The 18,306-nt window shown below is 39.5% G+C and overlaps 2 protein-coding genes across 3 annotated transcripts in view; both read left to right on the plus strand.

The window, feature by feature from the left end:
* The window catches only part of Gxylt1 (glucoside xylosyltransferase 1), a 36,708-nt gene extending 19,529 nt beyond the window's left edge, over positions 1-17,179 (plus strand). For both annotated transcript variants that reach the window (XM_048366277.1, XM_048366268.1), the window contains exons 4-8: positions 3,603-3,728; positions 5,643-5,894; positions 8,509-8,632; positions 8,942-9,114; positions 15,788-17,179. In XM_048366277.1, the coding sequence (XP_048222234.1) occupies positions 3,603-3,728; positions 5,643-5,894; positions 8,509-8,632; positions 8,942-9,114; positions 15,788-15,949 (837 nt within the window). In that variant the 3' untranslated portion in view covers positions 15,950-17,179. The remainder of the gene's footprint in view (positions 1-3,602; positions 3,729-5,642; positions 5,895-8,508; positions 8,633-8,941; positions 9,115-15,787) is intronic.
* On the plus strand, positions 13,529-14,495 carry LOC125365961 (dynein light chain 1, cytoplasmic-like). Its single transcript, XM_048366291.1, has one exon. It carries the CDS (start codon positions 14,037-14,039, stop codon positions 14,304-14,306), a length of 270 nt encoding a protein of 89 aa, XP_048222248.1. The 5' UTR covers positions 13,529-14,036; the 3' UTR covers positions 14,307-14,495.
* Positions 17,180-18,306: the final 1,127 nt, after the last annotated feature.

The following is an 18,306-nucleotide window of genomic DNA, read 5'->3' on the forward strand; positions in this document are numbered from 1 at the left end:
TGTTTTTCTTCAAGTTAAATTAGTCCATTTTGTGTGTTGAAGGAATACATACCACTGTATTCCAAAGTATATCGGACCTTTTATTTTTCTGTCTTTTGAAAAGTGCAACAAATTTATTTCACATAGTTGTGGAGGCTAAGAAGTCTAAGATGAAGACATTAGTCTACCTTTTTACTTGTTTATTTACTTATTTTTGTGTACATGTATGCACGTGTGCACGTGCCTGTGTGTACACGCAGATTTTGGAACTTGAACCTCAGGACCTGGACACTAACTATACTTTACTACTCGAGTCACAGCCTTTTTTGGTTGATAATTGGCGATAAGATTCTTACATACTTTACTGCCTGGACTGCTTCAAACTACAATCCTCAAATCTCAGTCAGTCTCTTGAGTAGCTAGGATTATACTCATGAGCAACTGATGCCCAACTTTCTATACTGTGATTTTAAACTTAGACTTTCTTTGACTAATCAATGTGGAGATGTTTGAATTTGCTTTCTGATGAAATGGCAGATATTTGGTAGAACATGATTTTATTATCCAAATACAATAATATTGTTAAGTAAAAAATGTCAGATTTCATTTTGAAGTTGGCATTGAAAGGAGCTTTAAGTGATTTATAAGTTGGTAGGAAAAAATAAAAGTGTTAGTCTTTTAAAGTAACTAATAGAGACCAAAGCAGAGGTACTACAATGGCTTTCTCATAAACTGTCTTGGAGGACACAGTCATAACTCAAAAAGATCCTCTTGAGCTTACTGTACAAAAGAGTTTCCTTCAACCTACCCATGATTTCTGTACATCTAGGTCATTTGAATCAACAATCTTTTTTGGGGGCGGCCAGTCCTGGGACTTGAACTCGGGTTGAGCATTGTCCCTGGCTTCTTTTTGCTCAAGGCTAGCACTCTGCCACTTGAGCCACAGTGCCACTTCTGGCCATCTTCTGTATATGTGGTGCTGGGGAATTGAACCCAGGGTTTCATGTATACGAGGCAAGCACTCATATTCCCATATTTCCAGCCCCTCATTTGAATCAACATTCTAAAGGCCTTGTGGCATATGCTTCTAGTTCTAGCTTGTTGTAAGGTTTAGGCAGGTTGGGAGGTTAGGCAGGAAGACTTCTTGAGCTCAGGAGTTTTGAGGCCAGCCTGGACAGTATGCAGAGAGGTCCTATCTCAAAAAGAAAAACAGTAACTTTCCCATAAACAATAACAAAATCCATCCTAAAACAATGGTACTAAAGCAACAATGAAAGTCCTTATATATCACCCTGCACCAAAATCAATTCCAAATGGATTAAAGACCTCAAAATCAAAACAGACACCCTGAAAATACTAAAGGAAGGAGTAGGAGAAACACTTGGGCTCCTTGGCGCAGGACCGAACTTCCTTAACAATGTCCCAGAAAGGCTACAAATCAAAGAAAGGTTGGACAAATGGGACTGCATCAAACTGCAGAGCTTCAGCACGGCAAAGGACATAGCTCACAAGATAAACAGAAAGCCCACAGACTGGGAGAAGATCTTTACCAGCCAGTCAATGGACAAAGGCCTCATATCTAAAATATATGCAGAACTAAAAAAATTACCTTCATCCAAAACAAAACCGCAAAGAACCAATAGCCCCCTCATCAAGTGGGCTAAAGACTTACAAAGAGACTTCTCTGATGAGGAAATGAGAATGGCCAAGAGATATATGAAAAAGTGCTCTACATCACTAGCCATAAAAGAAATGCAAATCAAAACAACATTGAGATTCCATCTCACCCCAGTAAGAATGTCCTATATCAAGAAAACTAACAGTAACAATTGTTGGAGGGGATGTGGCCAAAAGGGAACCCTACTTCATTGTTGGTGGGAATGTAAACTGGTTCAGCCACTCTGGCAAGCAGTATGGAGATTCCTCAGAAGGCTAAATATAGAACTCCCCTATGACCCAGCAGCCCCACTTTTGGGTATCTATCCAAAAGAACACAAACAGAATCACAGTAAAGCCACCAGCACAACAATGTTCATCGCAGCGCAATTTGTCATAGCTAGACTCTGGAACCAACCCAGATGCCCCTCTGTAGACGAATGGATCAGGAAAATGTGGTACATATACACAATGGAATTTTATGCCTCTATCAGAAAGAATGACATTGCCCCATTTGTAAGGAAATGGAAGGACTTGGAAAAAAATTATACTAAGTGAAGTGAGCCAGACCCAAAGAAACATGGACTCTATGGTCTCCCTTATTGGGAATAATTAGTACAGGTTTAGGCAAGTCACAGCAGAGGATCACAAGAGCCCAGTAGCTATACCCTTATGATCACATAAGATGATGCTAAGTGAAATGAACTCCATGTTATGGAAACGATTGTTATATCACAGTTGTAACTGCTTTCAACGTCCCATGTGTATCTGTAGCTTCTATTATTGTTGATGTTCTTGTATCACCTTTCTGTGGTTGTACATACACTATCTCTGTATCTTATCTGAGTATATTGAAAACCATGTATGCTGTTATCAGAACTAGGAAATTGAAAGGGAATACCAAAATTGAGAGACACAGGGTAAAAAAAGAAAAGCAATACTTTTGGTGTAAGTGAACTGAACACCTCATGGGGGGAAGGGGGAGGGGGAGGGGGGTATTAGGGACGAGGTAACAGTACAAGTAATGTATCCAATGCCTAACGTATGAATCTGTAACCTCTCTGTACATCAGTTTGATAATAAAAATTTGAAAAAAAAAAGAAAGCTGGGCACCAGTGACTCATGCCTGTAATCCTAGCTACTCAGGAGGCTGAGATCTGAGGATCTTGGTTCAGAGCCAGCCTGAGCAGGAAAGTCCATGAGAGACTTATCTCCAGTTAACTACCAGAAAACCAGAAGGGGCACTGTAGCTCAAGTGGTAGCATGCTAGCCTTGAGCTGAAGAGCTTAGGGACAGTGCCCAAGCCCAGAGTTCAAGTCCCACAACTGACAAAAAAAAAAAAAAAGGCAACAATGACATAATTATTAACTGTATTTGGAATAGTTGAATGTCTTGAAATGCATTGAAGAGTGTATTAGTTTATTATAGACTTTCATATATGTATTTTGTCTTTTTGTCATGAGTTTTTAACATTGACATTGAATGTTTTTTTCAGAATACTTTAGCAGGAATATCAGTACACCTTAAAACTGCATAAATGGACAAAGTAGTTTTATATTAGCCTGATTTGAATGTAAACATTGTATATTCTGTGGAAATAAAATTAGAATCTTAATTTTTCTGATTTTTATTTGTTTAGGGCTGAGAGAATTTACACAGGTGAAGGAGAATGATTGCTGGTAGGCTTTCATCTTGAGCTCTCCCAGCCTTTGGTTCACACCCTGATAACTTTCACACTATGTCCCACATGTCTACAAGTACAGTCTCTCTGGGATAGTACTGTGAATTTTTTATTTTGAATGTAAACAAAGAAAAGGATGGAAAAAAAGGATCTTACTTTTAACTGTACAACATAGACTATATGTGTGTGACCTTTATGTCAGTTTTTTTGTCATAACTATTGATTTCTATTACAGTGAAAATTGAAAATGAAGCAAGCTTTTTAATTTTATTTTTTAATTTTTTAGCTCAACAGCTGGTCATTTCTACAAAGATTTAATTACACGTTGTATCCCATTACCTTTCCAAGTGAGAATGCAGCAGAGTGGAAAAAACTCTTTAAGCCATGTGCTTCCCAGAGGTTATTCTTGCCCGTAAGTTTCTGTCCCACTCACCCCACCCCATGATGTTTTTGTTTACTTTCTTCTTAATTTGAAACTTTTATGCAGATGAATTTTTGAAAAGTTACATACGAACCTAGATAAATAAGCAAGCACACAGAAGTACATGCTGTTTCCTTTTAAGTATGAGTAAAAAAGTCATAGAACAGGGCTGGGAATGTGGCTTAGTGGTAGAGTGCTTGCCTAGCATGAAGCTCTGGGTTTGATTCCTTAGTACCACATAAATAGAAATGGCTCAAGTGGTAGAACACTAGCTTTGAGCACCAAGAGGTTCGAGGACAGTGCCCAGACCCTGAGTTCAAGCTCCAGGACTGGCAAAAAATAAAAGTAAGAATCATAGAACCAATTAAAGCTATAGTGAAAGCATGTTTAAAAGTGCAAATTTTGTCCAAGCATGATGGTATATGCCTGTAAGTCCAGCAACTGAAAAGGCAGAGGCAAGAGGATTGCAAGTTTGAGGCCAGCCCAGTCCAGCCAGTTAGACCCCATCTCAAACACATTTGATAAATCCCAGAAAGGTTGGTAGTATAGTTAGATTGGTAAAATGCTTTCCCTTGTCAAGTGTATATTTTCTTTTTTTTTTTTTTTTTTGGCCAGTCGTGGGCCTTGGACTCAGGGCCTGAGCACTGTCCCTGGCTTCTTCCTGCTCAAGGCTAGCACTCTGCCACTTGAGCCACAGCGCCGCTTCTGGCCGTTTTCTGTATATGTGGTGCTGGGGAATCGAACCTAGGGCCTCGTGTATCCGAGGCAGGCACTCTTGCCACTAGGCTATATCCCCAGCCCAAGTGTATATTTTCTCCTCTGGTATGTTTACAACCTGTGGCTTGGCTTTCAGTTTGGCTCTCCCACTTACTAGTTCATGCTGGAAAAGTGTCATTGTTATAGGCTGAGGGAACAAGTTCAGAAAGTTTTCCATTGTATTGACTTAACTCTTTATTTATCTCAGGAATTGGTGTTCAAGATATGAATACACTCTGAGTGTTACTTTCCATTATGACAAATGCTCCCTTTGATTTTTTTTTTTTTTGGCCAGTCCTGGGCCTTGAACTCAGGGCCTGAGCACTGTCCCTGGCTTCTTTTTGCTCAAGGCTAGCACTCTACCACTTGAGCCACAGCGCCACTTCTGGCCTTTTCTATATATGTGGTGCTGAGGACTCGAACCTAGGGCTTCATGTATATGAGGCAAGCACTCTTGCCACTAGGCCATATTCCCAATCCCCTGATTTTCTTTTTGCAAGTCCTGGGGTTTGAACTCAGGGCTTGAGCACTGCCCCTTGCTTCCTTTTGCTCAAAGGTAGCACTGTACCATTTGAGCCACAGTGCTACTTCCTGCTTTTTGTGTTTATGTGGGGCTGAGGAATCAAACCCAGGGCTTCATGCATGCTAGACAAGCATTCTACTGCTAATCCATATTCCCAGCCCTCCTTCCTGATTTTTGAAGATAATGCTTTGATTCTCCCAGTTGTTGGTATTGCTATTTTTGTTTTGGTAACTAAAGTGTCTTTTGTTTTCTTTTCTCTCTCTCTCTCTGTCTCTCTCTGTTTCTCTCTGTCTCTTTCTCTGTCTCTCTCTGTCTCTCTCTCTGTCTCTGTCTCTGTCTCTCTCTCTCTCTCTCTCTCTGTCTCTCTCTTTCTCTCTCTCTCTCTCTCTCTCTCTCTCTCTGCCAGTCCTGGGCCTTGGACTTAGGGGCTGAGTACTGTCCCTGGCTTCTGCCACTTGAGCCACAGTGCCACTTCTGGCCATTTTCTATGTATGTGGTGCTGGGGAATGGAATCCAGGGCTTCATGTATATACAAGGCAAGCACTCTTGCCACTCGGTCATATTCCCAGCCCCTCTTTTGTTTTTTATTAAACTGTAAGTAATTATTTAATTATCTTTCCTCATAGTTAATCCTGAAAGAAGTTGACTCCCTATTGTATGTTGACACTGATATCCTCTTCTTACGACCTGTTGATGATATGTGGTCTTTACTGAAGAAATTTAATTCCACACAAATTGCTGCAATGGCACCAGAGCACGAGGAGCCTCGAATAGGATGGTACAACCGCTTTGCTAGACACCCATACTATGGCAAAACTGGAGTGAACTCAGGGGTCATGTTGATGAACATGACTCGAATGAGAAGGAAGTATTTCAAGGTAAGTTGCTAGGTAGAAGTAGTTGGTTAGTGTTTCTTGAAATTGCTTTCCAATTTGGTGTTGTTCTATTAAAGTATAGACTAAACTATTCAGAATTTCTATGCATAGAATAAATGAAGAAAAGTGTGTTCATGGTATTCTGTTTGCACATCATCAGCATAAGTCAAATCAGATGGCATCACTCACAGCACAGGAAGTGATATAACTGCATACATGTTGAACCTCACCCTCTGGGTTGTTACTGCAGGAAGTAGTCACACAGACACAGAGCAGTTGAGTCTCAACTATCTTAGGGCAGCAGAGCTATGGAACAGAGTGTAGACTCTACCCTGTTGGTTTGCGTCCAACCTGGCATTTTACCTTACCTAACTTTTTGGTAATTCACTGAACTTGTATAAGCTTGAGCTATTTGCAGGCTTAATTTTGTGCATCTGTAAAGTGGAATGATAACAATAGCAATGTCTTCAAGCTTTGGTGAAGATTAAGTGAGTTAAGGCAGTGGCTCATACATATCAGTGTTATCTATTATAATGGTACATTGGAAGTTAATTTAAAATGATCTTGTTTCTAATTTTTTCAAATTTCAGGGTCAGTAGAAGCGTCAGAGTAAATACACTGATTGTATTCTGAATATGTGACTATGTTTTACTGTATACCATGGAATTACCTGGATGTGGTCAGTTGGAAGTCATTGATTGGTGTGGTGCTCAGACAGGCTTGAGGTGTAGCTTTGCCTCCTGAGAACTGCTTAACTGCTGGCCACCTAGTTAGCTCTCACTGTCAACTCTTTCAACCAAAAAACAAACATAAGCTGACTTACCAAATTACCTTGGAAGAGATCCATGTAAAGTATTTAGTACAGACCAGGACCTTAATAGGCAGATTATAAACGGTAGCTAAAAAGAAATGACTCCTGGGCAAACACCTACTGTTGGCTTTCCCTTCGCGGTGCATTCCTGAACATCTACTAGGAATAAATGAGACGTTAAAGGATACTGTGTCCTAGGAGTCTGTATTTGTAGGTGTATATATTTGTTACATTTTTGTATGGTAGATCAGAATTTACATTATTACAGTTTTCTCTCCTCTACATACCTGCTTAAATCTCACCATTTAGAATGGCTGAATGACTAAGGGATGGCCATGTGTAGCCACCACCACTGTGTGTCAGCATTCCTGTGGCTCTTGAAACCTAATAACCAGATGAAACATGTTTTAATAAACTTCCATTTTCTGAACCTTTGCAAATCTTGATTTAAATTTAGTTTTTTGTTCCAGAATTAGTAAGCATCATTCTTTAGTTTGTTATTATTGTATTCTGAATTTTATCATTGCATAGGCCATAAAGTTTGAGTAAGTAAAGCCAGCTTAATATGATTTTTATTTCCTGATTATTAGACTGCTTGCTAATGTTATACCAGAAGATGGTGCTATAAGATTATCTACCAAGAAATAATATGATTTCTCAATAACTGCATGGGAATTTGTAGAACTATGAGAAGTTTAGTGTTGCAGAAAACCATAGAGATAATTTAATACCATTTCGATTTTAAAAGTTAAAAAATAGCTATATTTTTGTCTATATAGTCTACTTTTTTACTTAGCTTTTATGAGCTAAATGCTGTTCTTTAATACCTCAGTAGTTTTTGCCTCTCCTCTTACTGTTTTGTTTGTGCAATGTTTTACTAATAGAGATGTAGGAGTTAAAGTAATTTCTAAACTTCACAGTCCTTTCTTCTGTGCATTACTGATTTTATGAGGAATAAGAAGAGGATTGATATCCAAGATCCTTAAGTGGGTACCTGGAAGTTTGGGGAGTACCAAACTACAGGCAGAGCCAGTAAGAGATTAACAATAATAATGAGACAGTGGAAAATTATAGTAATACACTGTAGTAAGATTATCCTATGTTCTCAAAATACATCTTAAGATGAAGATGTAGCAACTATCGCTATTTTCCCTTTCTTTGCTGCCTTGTAGCTTTTTCACTATTAAATGTAGCTTCAGATCTTTTTTTTTTTTCTTTCCCAAGTCCTGGGGCTTAAACTCAGGACCTGAGCACTACCCCTCGCTTCTTTTTGGTCAAGGTTAGCACTCTCCCACTTGAGTCACAATGCCACTCCTGGCTTTTTCTATATATGTGGTGCTGAGGAATCAAACCCAGGGCTTTCATGATATGAAGCAAGCACTACCACTAGACCATATTCCCAGCCTGCTTTAGATCTTTTGTTATCTTTTTTTTTGGTCAGTAAAGGGGCTTGAATTCAGGGTCTGGGCTTTGTCCTTGAGCTTTTTTACTCAGGCCTAGTGCTCTATCACTTTGAGCCACCACTCCACTTCAGGTTTTCTGGTGGTTTATTTGAGATAAGAGTATCATGGACATTCCTGCCCAGGCTGTCTTTGAACCACAACCCTCAAATCACAGCCTCCTGAGTAGATAGGATTACAGGTGTGAGCCACCAGTGTCGGGCTCTTTTGTTATCTTTTCTGCTTTTCACTTCTAGGGTTATTAATAACAAAAGGAGTTTATATTTCTTCTTGTGCTCCTGTAAGATTTGTTAGGGGAGGAATGTAAACCTGAAGTTCTGAGAATCTTGGATATTTTTATCAACAGAATGATATGACAACTGTGCGGCTACAATGGGGAGACATACTTATGCCATTGCTTAAGAAATACAAACTAAACATCACCTGGGGCGATCAAGACCTATTGAATATCATGTTTTTTCATAATCCAGGTAATCCTGTAACTCCCTTTTGTCCTTGGCATTTGTAGAAACAATCACAGGCAATAATTAGACAGAAAGACCCATTCGTTTGAACTGGCTTATACTGATCATTGTCACTATTTATTTACACTTGAGACAGAGTAAGTCTTTCCTCAAATATTGATTTGGTTCAAAGAAATCTAAAGCCTAGGGTATATTTTCCACTATCTTAATTCAGTAAAATCTTATTCTGTCAAAGCTCTATTTTTACATTACAATTTTACAAAATATTAAGTTTTCTAGGATAAATGCTTCATTGTTTGCTTTTTCTTTATGTAGAAAGCCTTTATGTTTTTCCGTGTCACTGGAATTATCGACCAGATCACTGTATATATGGGAGCAATTGCCTGGAAGCTGAGAAAGGAGGAATCTCCATTCTTCATGGGAACAGGGGTGTCTACCATGATGAGAAGCAGCCAGCGTTCAGAGCTGTTTATGAAGCCCTAAGAAATGTAAGCTTGCCTTTTTTTTTTTTTCTAAACTTTTTATTTGGAAAACCTTGTAAGCTTATGGAGGATTTGCAAAAACAATGCAAAGAATTTCTACTAGCCTTTTACTTAGATTCATCAGTTACTAACAGTTTTCCCTGTTTGTTTTATTGTTCTCATTCTATATTGTATATTCTTCTGAATTATTTGTTGTGGCTTATTGCATGCATTACATTTATCCCTAAATGCTTTGGTGTATTTTGGTAAGAATAACAACATTTTCTTATTAGTCACAATATAGTACTTAGCCCCCCAAATTTAATATTGGTACTTATCTGTTACCATTTGCCTTTATTTACAATTCTTGGTCAACAAATAGATTCTTAGGCTTTTTCTTTTAAGACACTGGCATTATTTGAGAATAGAACCCCTCCACCCTACCTTTTCATTTTTCTTCTTGCTTGCCTGCTTGCTTTATACTTTTATTTTGGTCTTTTTCCTTGTGATTAGTTCAGGTTAGCCTGCTTCTGATCATCCATATGTGATGCTGTGTCTTCTGAGGCTGACATTCACCTTTGTCTATTGTCCCCATTAATGATGCTGATTTTGACCAAAGTGTCATATACTGTGCAGGAACTTTCTATTTGAAAAACCTTGCCAAGCATATGGAGGGTTTGCAAAAATAATGCAAAGGATTTCATCTAGTTTGCCCTTTGATCCAATAAGCGGTTGGTGGGGATAGTCTAAAATCCTAGAAATCCTCTACTTCTTATCAAAACTTCTGTACTGTAAAGTCTTGTGTTCACAGTTCTTTCTCAAAATGATCTTTACTCCTTGGTAGAATTATAGGTGTGAGCCATCTGTACCCAGCTTTTAGTCTTTTATCTGTGACATATTATTATGAGCATTTTCTCCCATTTTGACTTTGTTTAAAACATCTTATGTTAATCAGTTTATATCATAAGGTTACCAGCCTTTTCCTTTTTCTGGTCATAATCAAACAACCTTTTCCTACCTGTAGTCAGATTATAGAGCTAGTCATAGGAGAATTCATCTGTGTACTGTTTTAACATTTATTCAGATCTTTAGGATGAGGAATGGGTATACATTCTTCCCAAATGGCTCTCTTACTACACTATCTAGCACTGTTTATTTAAAAGTCTGTTTCAACTTAGGGGTTAGGATACTGACCTTACCCTACACTAAAATCCATTTGTAATTTCTGCATTTTCCGTTTTTCCTATTGGTTGTTGATTGTGGACTAATAGACCAGTTGAAATGGCTTTGTGTTGTGTTTTAATATCTGGTAGGGCCATTCCCTCTTTATGGCATATCCTTTTTAGTAGTATCCTAGCTATTGTGTATTTATTTCCTTACATGTATCAGTTTGTTTAATTTAGTAGAAATCATCTTGGTCATTTTATTGGGCCCATATTAGCTTCATACATTACGTCAGGGGCCGCTATCATGGGATGGATGTACTTTTAAGTCCATGAAAACTCACATTAGAGTCAGAGATGCCCATGGCACTCAGGAGGCTGAGACCTGGAAGATCACAATCTGAGGCCAGCTCAGGCAGACAAGTCTGTGATACTCAGTCTCCAAAACACTCAGCATAAAGCCAGGTTGGAAGAGTGATTCAAGTGGTAAACCATCAGCCATGGGGAAGCAAGTTGAGAGTACATGAGGCTGAGTTCAAATCCTGGTGGTGGCCTAAAACCCTCATGTGGAAAGTTAATTGTTAAAGTAACAGAGGTAATGGGACTTTTAGGGCGAAGGGGTTTCATTCTCATAAAGGGATTCATACAGTTCCATTGAAGTAGGATAGTTTTTGAGAGTAGGTTGTTACAGGGTGAGCCAGGCCTCTCACTTAGGCCCTCTTGGGCATATGCATGTTCCACTTTCTGCCATAAAGCCCTCACCAGAGGCCTAGCCTGGCTGGAGCCATATTCTTGGATTTCCAGGGCTGTTGAGCTTATAGCCCTCTTTCTACCTAACTTTATGTATTTATTAAAGCAGCAGAAAACAGACTAAAATAATAATGCTAAGATAATTGTAACGGAGAACAAAGACTGTCTTTCAGATATGTTTTACAGATTTCTTACAGGTTTTGAACATGTATTACACTTATTGGGTATTTTATTTATTTGTTTGTTCATTTGTTGCATTTAGAAATAGGGCTTTCTCTTTGTTTTGAGAGAATGCTTTGCTGTGTAGTCCTGGCTGGCCCTGACATCATGATTCTCCTATCTTTACCTCCTAAGTGATGAGATTACAGGCATGTGCCACCTTAATGTGTTGTGAGATCTTTCTCTTTTTAAGCACTTACTTTGTAATGATTTTAGAAACAATCACATGTCTCCTCTACCCTTACCCTAGTGTCTGTTCTCTTTCCTTCTTGTTTTTACAAGAAAACTTTTGTGTAATTAGTCAGTTAATAGGGGGAGATAATTTTATCTCATAAACCTCAAGATGGACACTTGAACCAGAGCTCTGAGACTGTTAGGGATCTTGACTTGGGACAAATCCGAGAGAGCGGTCAGCTAATTCACTGCTCCCCAGGGAGAAGTATACAGGGCCACTCACCTCTCACATGTGCTCTCTTCAGCTAGATTGCTTAATCTTAGTAAATGTGAAATCTAAACACAGTAATAGGGATGCGTGCTTGGCTCACGTGTGTGGGATCAGAAGAGCTGATGACTCCTCTGTTTGCTGGATTCACATTTTTTGCTAATGAAAATCTTGGACTAGTATAGTCTCATTGATAGCATTACAAATAAAAAAAAACTGTTAGTGATTATGACAGAGACTGCACTAGAAAAAGAGTTTAGATTTGCCTTGAAAGGTCAGGGAAGCCTTGTTGAAAGGGAGCTGTTTGAAATGGGCCCAAAGAACGTTTGCCAGATGAGTGAGCTAATTGGGCTGAGAACTGCTCTGGAGAAGGATTGTGAGGTCGCGCAAAGGTCCACAGAGAGAGGAGGCATTGTTGGGTGAGAGATGACAGTTTCAATGGCTGGGATGGAGATGGATGATGTACCATGTTGATGGCCCACCTTGAGAAGGAATCGTTTTCTCCCAACATCAGGGTTTCTTTCTTTTCTTTTTTTTTTTTTTGGCCAGTCCTGGGGCTTGGACTCAGGGCCTGAGCACTGTGGCTTCTTTTTGCTCAAGGCTAGCACTCTGCCACTTGAGCCACAGCGCCACTTCTGGCCGTTTTCTAGATATGTGGTGCTGGAGAATCGAACCCAGGGCTTCATGTATACGAGGCGAGCTCTCTTGCCACTAGGCCATATTCCCAGCCCAACATCAGGGTTTCTTAACTCAGTAGTAGACAGGAAGTACTCCTCATTGTTGGCTTGTATTTTTTTTTTTTCTGGCCAGTCCTGGGGCTAAAACTCAGGGCCTGAGCACTGTCCCTGGCTTCTTTTTGCTCAAGGCTAGAGCTCTACCACTTGAGCCACAGCACCACTTCTGGCTTTTTCTATATATGTGGGAGTGAGGAATTGAACCCAGGGCTTTGTGTATACGAGGCAAGTACTCTACCAGTAGGCCATACTCCCAGCCCCTTGGCTGGTATTTTTGTGGAATAATTGCTAAGTTTCTTGTTTTATAAACTTGGCAGATGAAGTTATTAAGTAAATCAGGTTATCATGATATAACTATACTCATTGAAGAATTATACATTTTGTGTTGGTTTTCATTTTAATGTAACAGGCCTTGTAATGCCTTCAGAAATTAATATAATATTTTAATGCTGCTTTATTCCGAGTTTTCAGGAGGTGATAAAAATGAAGAAAAGTACTTTTGGGGTTCTGAGACTGTAGGGTAGAAAAGAAATGCATTCCTATAAAAATGAGATTATTTTATTTCCTTTTGAGAATTTTAAAATATCTGTTATTAGTGAAGTATGTCTGATCTTATTTGATTTTTCTCCCCCTTTTGTCTTATAATTACATGCCTTTTAAAATCGGAGTAAATTTTAAGGTGAATAATTATACTCTATTTAAGAACAGTAGCTCTTATTTTTAAAATGGTTTTGAATACCGAATTAATGATTTTTTTGGTGTTTATTTTGAGTCTGTAGTAACTACAGCTTATATTAATTCATTTTTCAGCTTGATGAAGTTAATCAGTCTTTTATGGTGCTCTTGGTTTATGTTCTTATCTATAATTCAATGAAAAGTGTAATTTTTTAAAGAATTACATTCATACAAGGCTATTTATGCAATTTTCAGAAGAAGCTTAGTCATAACTAGGGAATGCAGTGAATGGTATGAATTATAAAGGATGTAAGCTATCTTTAAAATGCAAATGCATAGCAATTTTTGCCAGCAAATCAGTTTTTGCTGTCCATACATATTGGTTAAATAGTAGTTGCACAGTAAATAAAAATATTAAGTTTAAAAACTGCAAATTAAAAAACAGTAGAACATTTTATGGCCCTGTAAGGTATTTCCTGCTTCATGTATTTCATTCTGAATTACTATGTTTCCTTGTGTTCCCATGTTACTTTGTTTTACTTCATACTCTGCTTATGTTTGCATAATTGTCTTTGCAAAGGAGCCTTGAATATTTTCTACCACAGTACCTTCTCGTGTGTGTGTGTGTGTGTATACAGTCAGGTTTTGTTGGATTCTGAACCGCTGTTCTGCTGTACTTTCTATACATGTTCAGCTGTTTGAAAATTCCTGAGTGCCTAATTGTGATCATCACAGCCTTACAATTTACCTACTTCCGGTTTTAACTAACAGTCTTAATATAAAGCATGACCTTCCAAAGGCTTGTGTGGATTGGATTGTGTGGATTGTGTGAAATGGATTAAGAAAGGCTTGTCAGAGATGCGCCACGGCTTCGGTAGCGGCCGTCTCTCTTCCTCGCCTTGAGCCACGCCAGCTCCTGCCTCCTGAGACCGTTGAAATCGGGTGCTCCCTGCCCACACGGTAACCATGTGCGACCGAAAGGCGGTGATCAAAAATGCGGACATGTCGGAGGAGATGCAACAGGACAAGGTGGAGTGCGCTACCCAGGTGCTGGAGAAATACAACATAGAGAAGGACATTGTGGCCCATATCAAGAAGGAGTTTGACAAGAAGTACAATCCCACCTGGCACTGCATCATGGGGAGAAACTTCGGTAGTTATGTGACACATGAAACCAAACACTTCATCTACTTCTACCTGGGTCAGGTGGCCATCCTTCTGTTCAAATCTGGTTAAAAGCATGGACTGTGCCACACATCCAGTGATCCATCCAAAAACAAGGACTGCAGCCTAAATTCCAAATATCAGAGACTGAAATCTTCAGCCTTGCTAAGGGAACACCTCAATCTTTGAACCTTTATTGTGTTTTGTACAGGGCATTCTCTGTACTAGTTTGTTGTGATTATAAAACAATTAGTAAAACAGCTTACGTTTGTATTTATTTTCTATTCCATAGTTCTGTGCCCCTTGTTTTTTTTTCCCTCTTAATTCATTCCTTTAAAAAATAAATCTGTTGGGGGCTGGGGATATAGCCTAGTGGCAAGAGTGCCTGCCTCGGATACACGAGGCCCTAGGTTCGATTCCCCAGCACCACATATACAGAAAAACGGCCAGAAGCGGCGCTGTGGCTCAAGTGGCAGAGTGCTAGCCTTGAGCAAAAAGAAGCCAGGGACAGTGCTCAGGCCCTGAGTCCAAGGCCCAGGACTGGCCAAAAAAAAAAAAAAAAAAAGAAAAAAAATAAATCTGTTGGACATGTAAAAAAAAAAAAAGAAAGAAAGGCTTGTCAGAGGAGTTGACCTTTGCCCTAGTTGTCATGATAATGAATACCAGGCTCCAAAGAAAAGGAGCAGTCAGGACACACATCCAAGAAAGCCTGTCAGGTATGTTCTATGCAGTGTCTTAAAAGAGAAGATCTCACAGCTGAGTAGGATGGCACATGCCTGTAATCTCATTGTTTAGGAGGTGAAGATAGGAGAGTCGTGTTACATGGTGGCCTAATTTCAGAACATGGTTTTGTTTTAATCTCAGAAAATTCATATCAAGAGACTCTGTGTGCATGCCTGTCTATGTGTGTGCACTGGTCCTCAGGCCAGCACTCTGGGCCTCGGTGTTGTTCAAGGCTAGCGCTCTGTCTCTTGAGCCACACCTCCACATCTAGCCTTTTTGGTGGTCTCATGGACTTTGCTTCCCAGACTGGCTTTGAACCATGATCCTCAGATCTCAGCTTCCTGAGTAGCTAGGATTATTGGCATTTTCCACGGACACTCTTGGAAAACTGACTGGTTTCCTGCAGAGTATCTACCAAGGAGAGAACTCTCCATTTCTTCTCCCACAGTGTCCCTTGCAGCTCTTAAGATTCAAATGATGAATTTCTTCTTAGCATTCACTGATTCACAACTTCAAGTGAAGTGGCCTGTCTTTGTATGTGTTGGTACTGAGGCTTGAACTTGGATCTTGGATGCTGTCCCTTACTTAGAGCTTAAGCCTGGGCCTCTATCACTTGAGCCATGCTTCCACTTCAGGCTTTTTTTTGTGTGTGGTGGTTAATTGGAGCTAAGGATCTCACAGACTTTTCCACCCAAGCTAGCTGTGAACTGTGATATTGTTTAGCATTTTTTTTAGATATTAAGTGGAGGTTGTTAATATTAAACTGATTGAAGAAATTATTTGGGTAATAATTTTATATGTTTCTTTGCATTTTTATTTTCTTTCTCTAGTGTTCCTTTGAAGATGATGATGTTCATTCCTTATTAAAGCCTTTAGAACTGGAACTACAGAAGACAGTGCATACATACTGTGGGAAAATTTACAGAGTGTTTATCAAACAACTAGCGAAGAGCATAAGAGAACGCTATGACAGACTGCAAGAGGAAAGGTGACTCTGGTGGCTGCTAAGTTCAGAGGCTAAAACAGCAAAGTGTCAGAGGACAAATGGGAAGGAGTACTCTTAGATGGAGTAGTTAGCACGACATGGTTTATCTTCTGAGTAATCTTATTTTCTTTGAAGAAGTCAACAGAGCAGTCTATTCATCTAATGAAGAATAAGTTAAAATCTGGGACTCCAACCAGAAGACATTTTGATCTCTGATATTTGTAGCACGACTGCCTGTCATTCCAGTGTTGAAAACATTATTGAGTGATTGTAACCTATAGTTATGTGAGTGCCTATTCTCGAGTGAGTAAGAGCAGTGTTGTGTGTATGGATGGAGATTTTGTACCTCATACACAGTGGAGACATTCAAACTGTGAGTATAGCAATAATTATGTCAGCACTAACCTCACTTTACATGTGTGGGAAAAAGTTGTTTACAGAAGCAGAAAAGTTCTGTTTTCAAGAAATGTGATATAACCAATGTAACCATTGACAATCTATGTGTACCCTTATACATTTCATCTCTCTTCTACGATTTTTTTTGACAATCATTTTAAATTTATTTTTAGATTTTAAGTAAGCTGCACGCTAAAAACAATTGAACTGTATAAGAAAAGAAACAGGTGAAAACTTTGAGAGAGAGGGGTGTGTGTGTGTGTGTGTGTGTGTGTGTGTGTGTGTAGAAATGTAGTGTTTTCATTTTGTATGTGTTAAACTTTCTTGCCAAAACACAGCTCTAAGGTATCTGGGGACTTTGTTTTTAATTCACTATAAGTGAACAATTTCACTTTTACTGGGCATTCTGGAAGCAAACTATACTGTGCTGATAATAAAGTGAGAGCCCTTGTGGGAATGGGAAATGGAATGGACCAGAATCATAGCTGAGCACTGCTGTGACCAGAAAGTTTAGTTTTGCCAGCATAGAAGACAGAGGTCCATTTAGACTTTTCTTCTACCTCAAAATGGCTTTACAAGACATTTTTGAAGAAGCAAATGTGTAGAGCTTTACTTCAAGTTAGACAGCTTCAGTGGATGCTTGGCTCAAGAAGTTTTTTACACAGAACTATAGTTTTTTTGATTAGGGTAGTGTGCATAGCTTCCTAGTTTTTCGTTTGTGTGTTTTTGCTGGTTTGGGGGCTTGAACTCTCAGCCTAGGCGCCTGAGCTCTTTAGCTCAAGGCTAGTATTCTACCACTTGAGCCACAGCGCCACTTCTGGCTTTTGTGAGTGGTTTATTGTAGTTAGAGTCTCACGGACTTTCCTGCTCAGGTGGCTTCAAACTGTGATCCTCAGATCTCAGCCTCCTGAGTAGCTAGGATTGTGTGAGCCACTAGCACCTGTCTATTTTTCTTTCTTTTTTCTTTTTTTTTTTTTGCCAGTCCTGGGGCTTGAACTCAGGACCTGCGCACTGTCCCTGGCTTCTTTCTGTTCAAGGCTAGCACTATACCATGTGAGCCACAGCGCCACTTCCAGCTTTTTCTGTTTATGTGGTGCTGAGGAATTAAACCCAGGGCTTCATGCATGCTAGGCAAGCCTTCTACTGCCCCTTCATTCCCTTTTTGAACATAACTGAAGCCAAGTGTTTTACATCTTGAAGATGAGAAAAGGATTACCTGTGTTGACATCCTTAACCTGCTATAGTTTTACATTCTGAGTATTTACCACGTGCGCTAGAGCACATGGCTTACCAGTGCTGCATGCTTGCCTTCTTGTTCCATCTTGGCTGTTTGCTTAACTAGACAGGGGAAATCATGAAGTAAAGTATCACCCATGTGAACACCATGGCATCTGGCTTTGTGAAGACCCAGTGCCTGGTGTGGAAATGGAGTGTACAGAATGAAGTGATCAGTGCCTGGCAACTGCCCTCTGTGCTTCAAACAGCGACAGAGCAAGAGAAGCTTTAAAAAGGTAAAGTAGAAGTTGATACCCTTTTCCCTGCCAAAGGAGAAGTTAAAACAGAAAAGTTAGGAATCAAGAGCCATATACTCTTGGCATAATGCTATGGTGAACAAAGAACCTGTGAACTGTGCTGAAATTTCGTTGCTAAGTAGAAAATGGGAATCCTTATAGTGCCATTTGTGAGCAGAAAATGAGAAGCCTAAAAATTTTAAGTACATCATACACATACATTCATATCCATTCATTGAAATGCTCCATGAATGACACTGACTTCTGCCTGGCTATGTAATACTATAAGTAATTTGCTTAAAAAAAAAAATAGGGGGCTGGGGATATGGCCTAGTGGCAAAGAGTGCCTGCCTCATATACATGAGGCCCTGGGTTCGATTCCCCAGCACCACATATACAGAAAATGGCCAGAAGTGGCTCTGTGGCTCAAGTGGCAGAGTGCTAGACTTGAGCAAAA

This window comes from Perognathus longimembris, chromosome 1 (assembly GCF_023159225.1).
Source record: "Perognathus longimembris pacificus isolate PPM17 chromosome 1, ASM2315922v1, whole genome shotgun sequence".
NCBI lineage: Eukaryota > Metazoa > Chordata > Mammalia > Rodentia > Heteromyidae > Perognathus > Perognathus longimembris.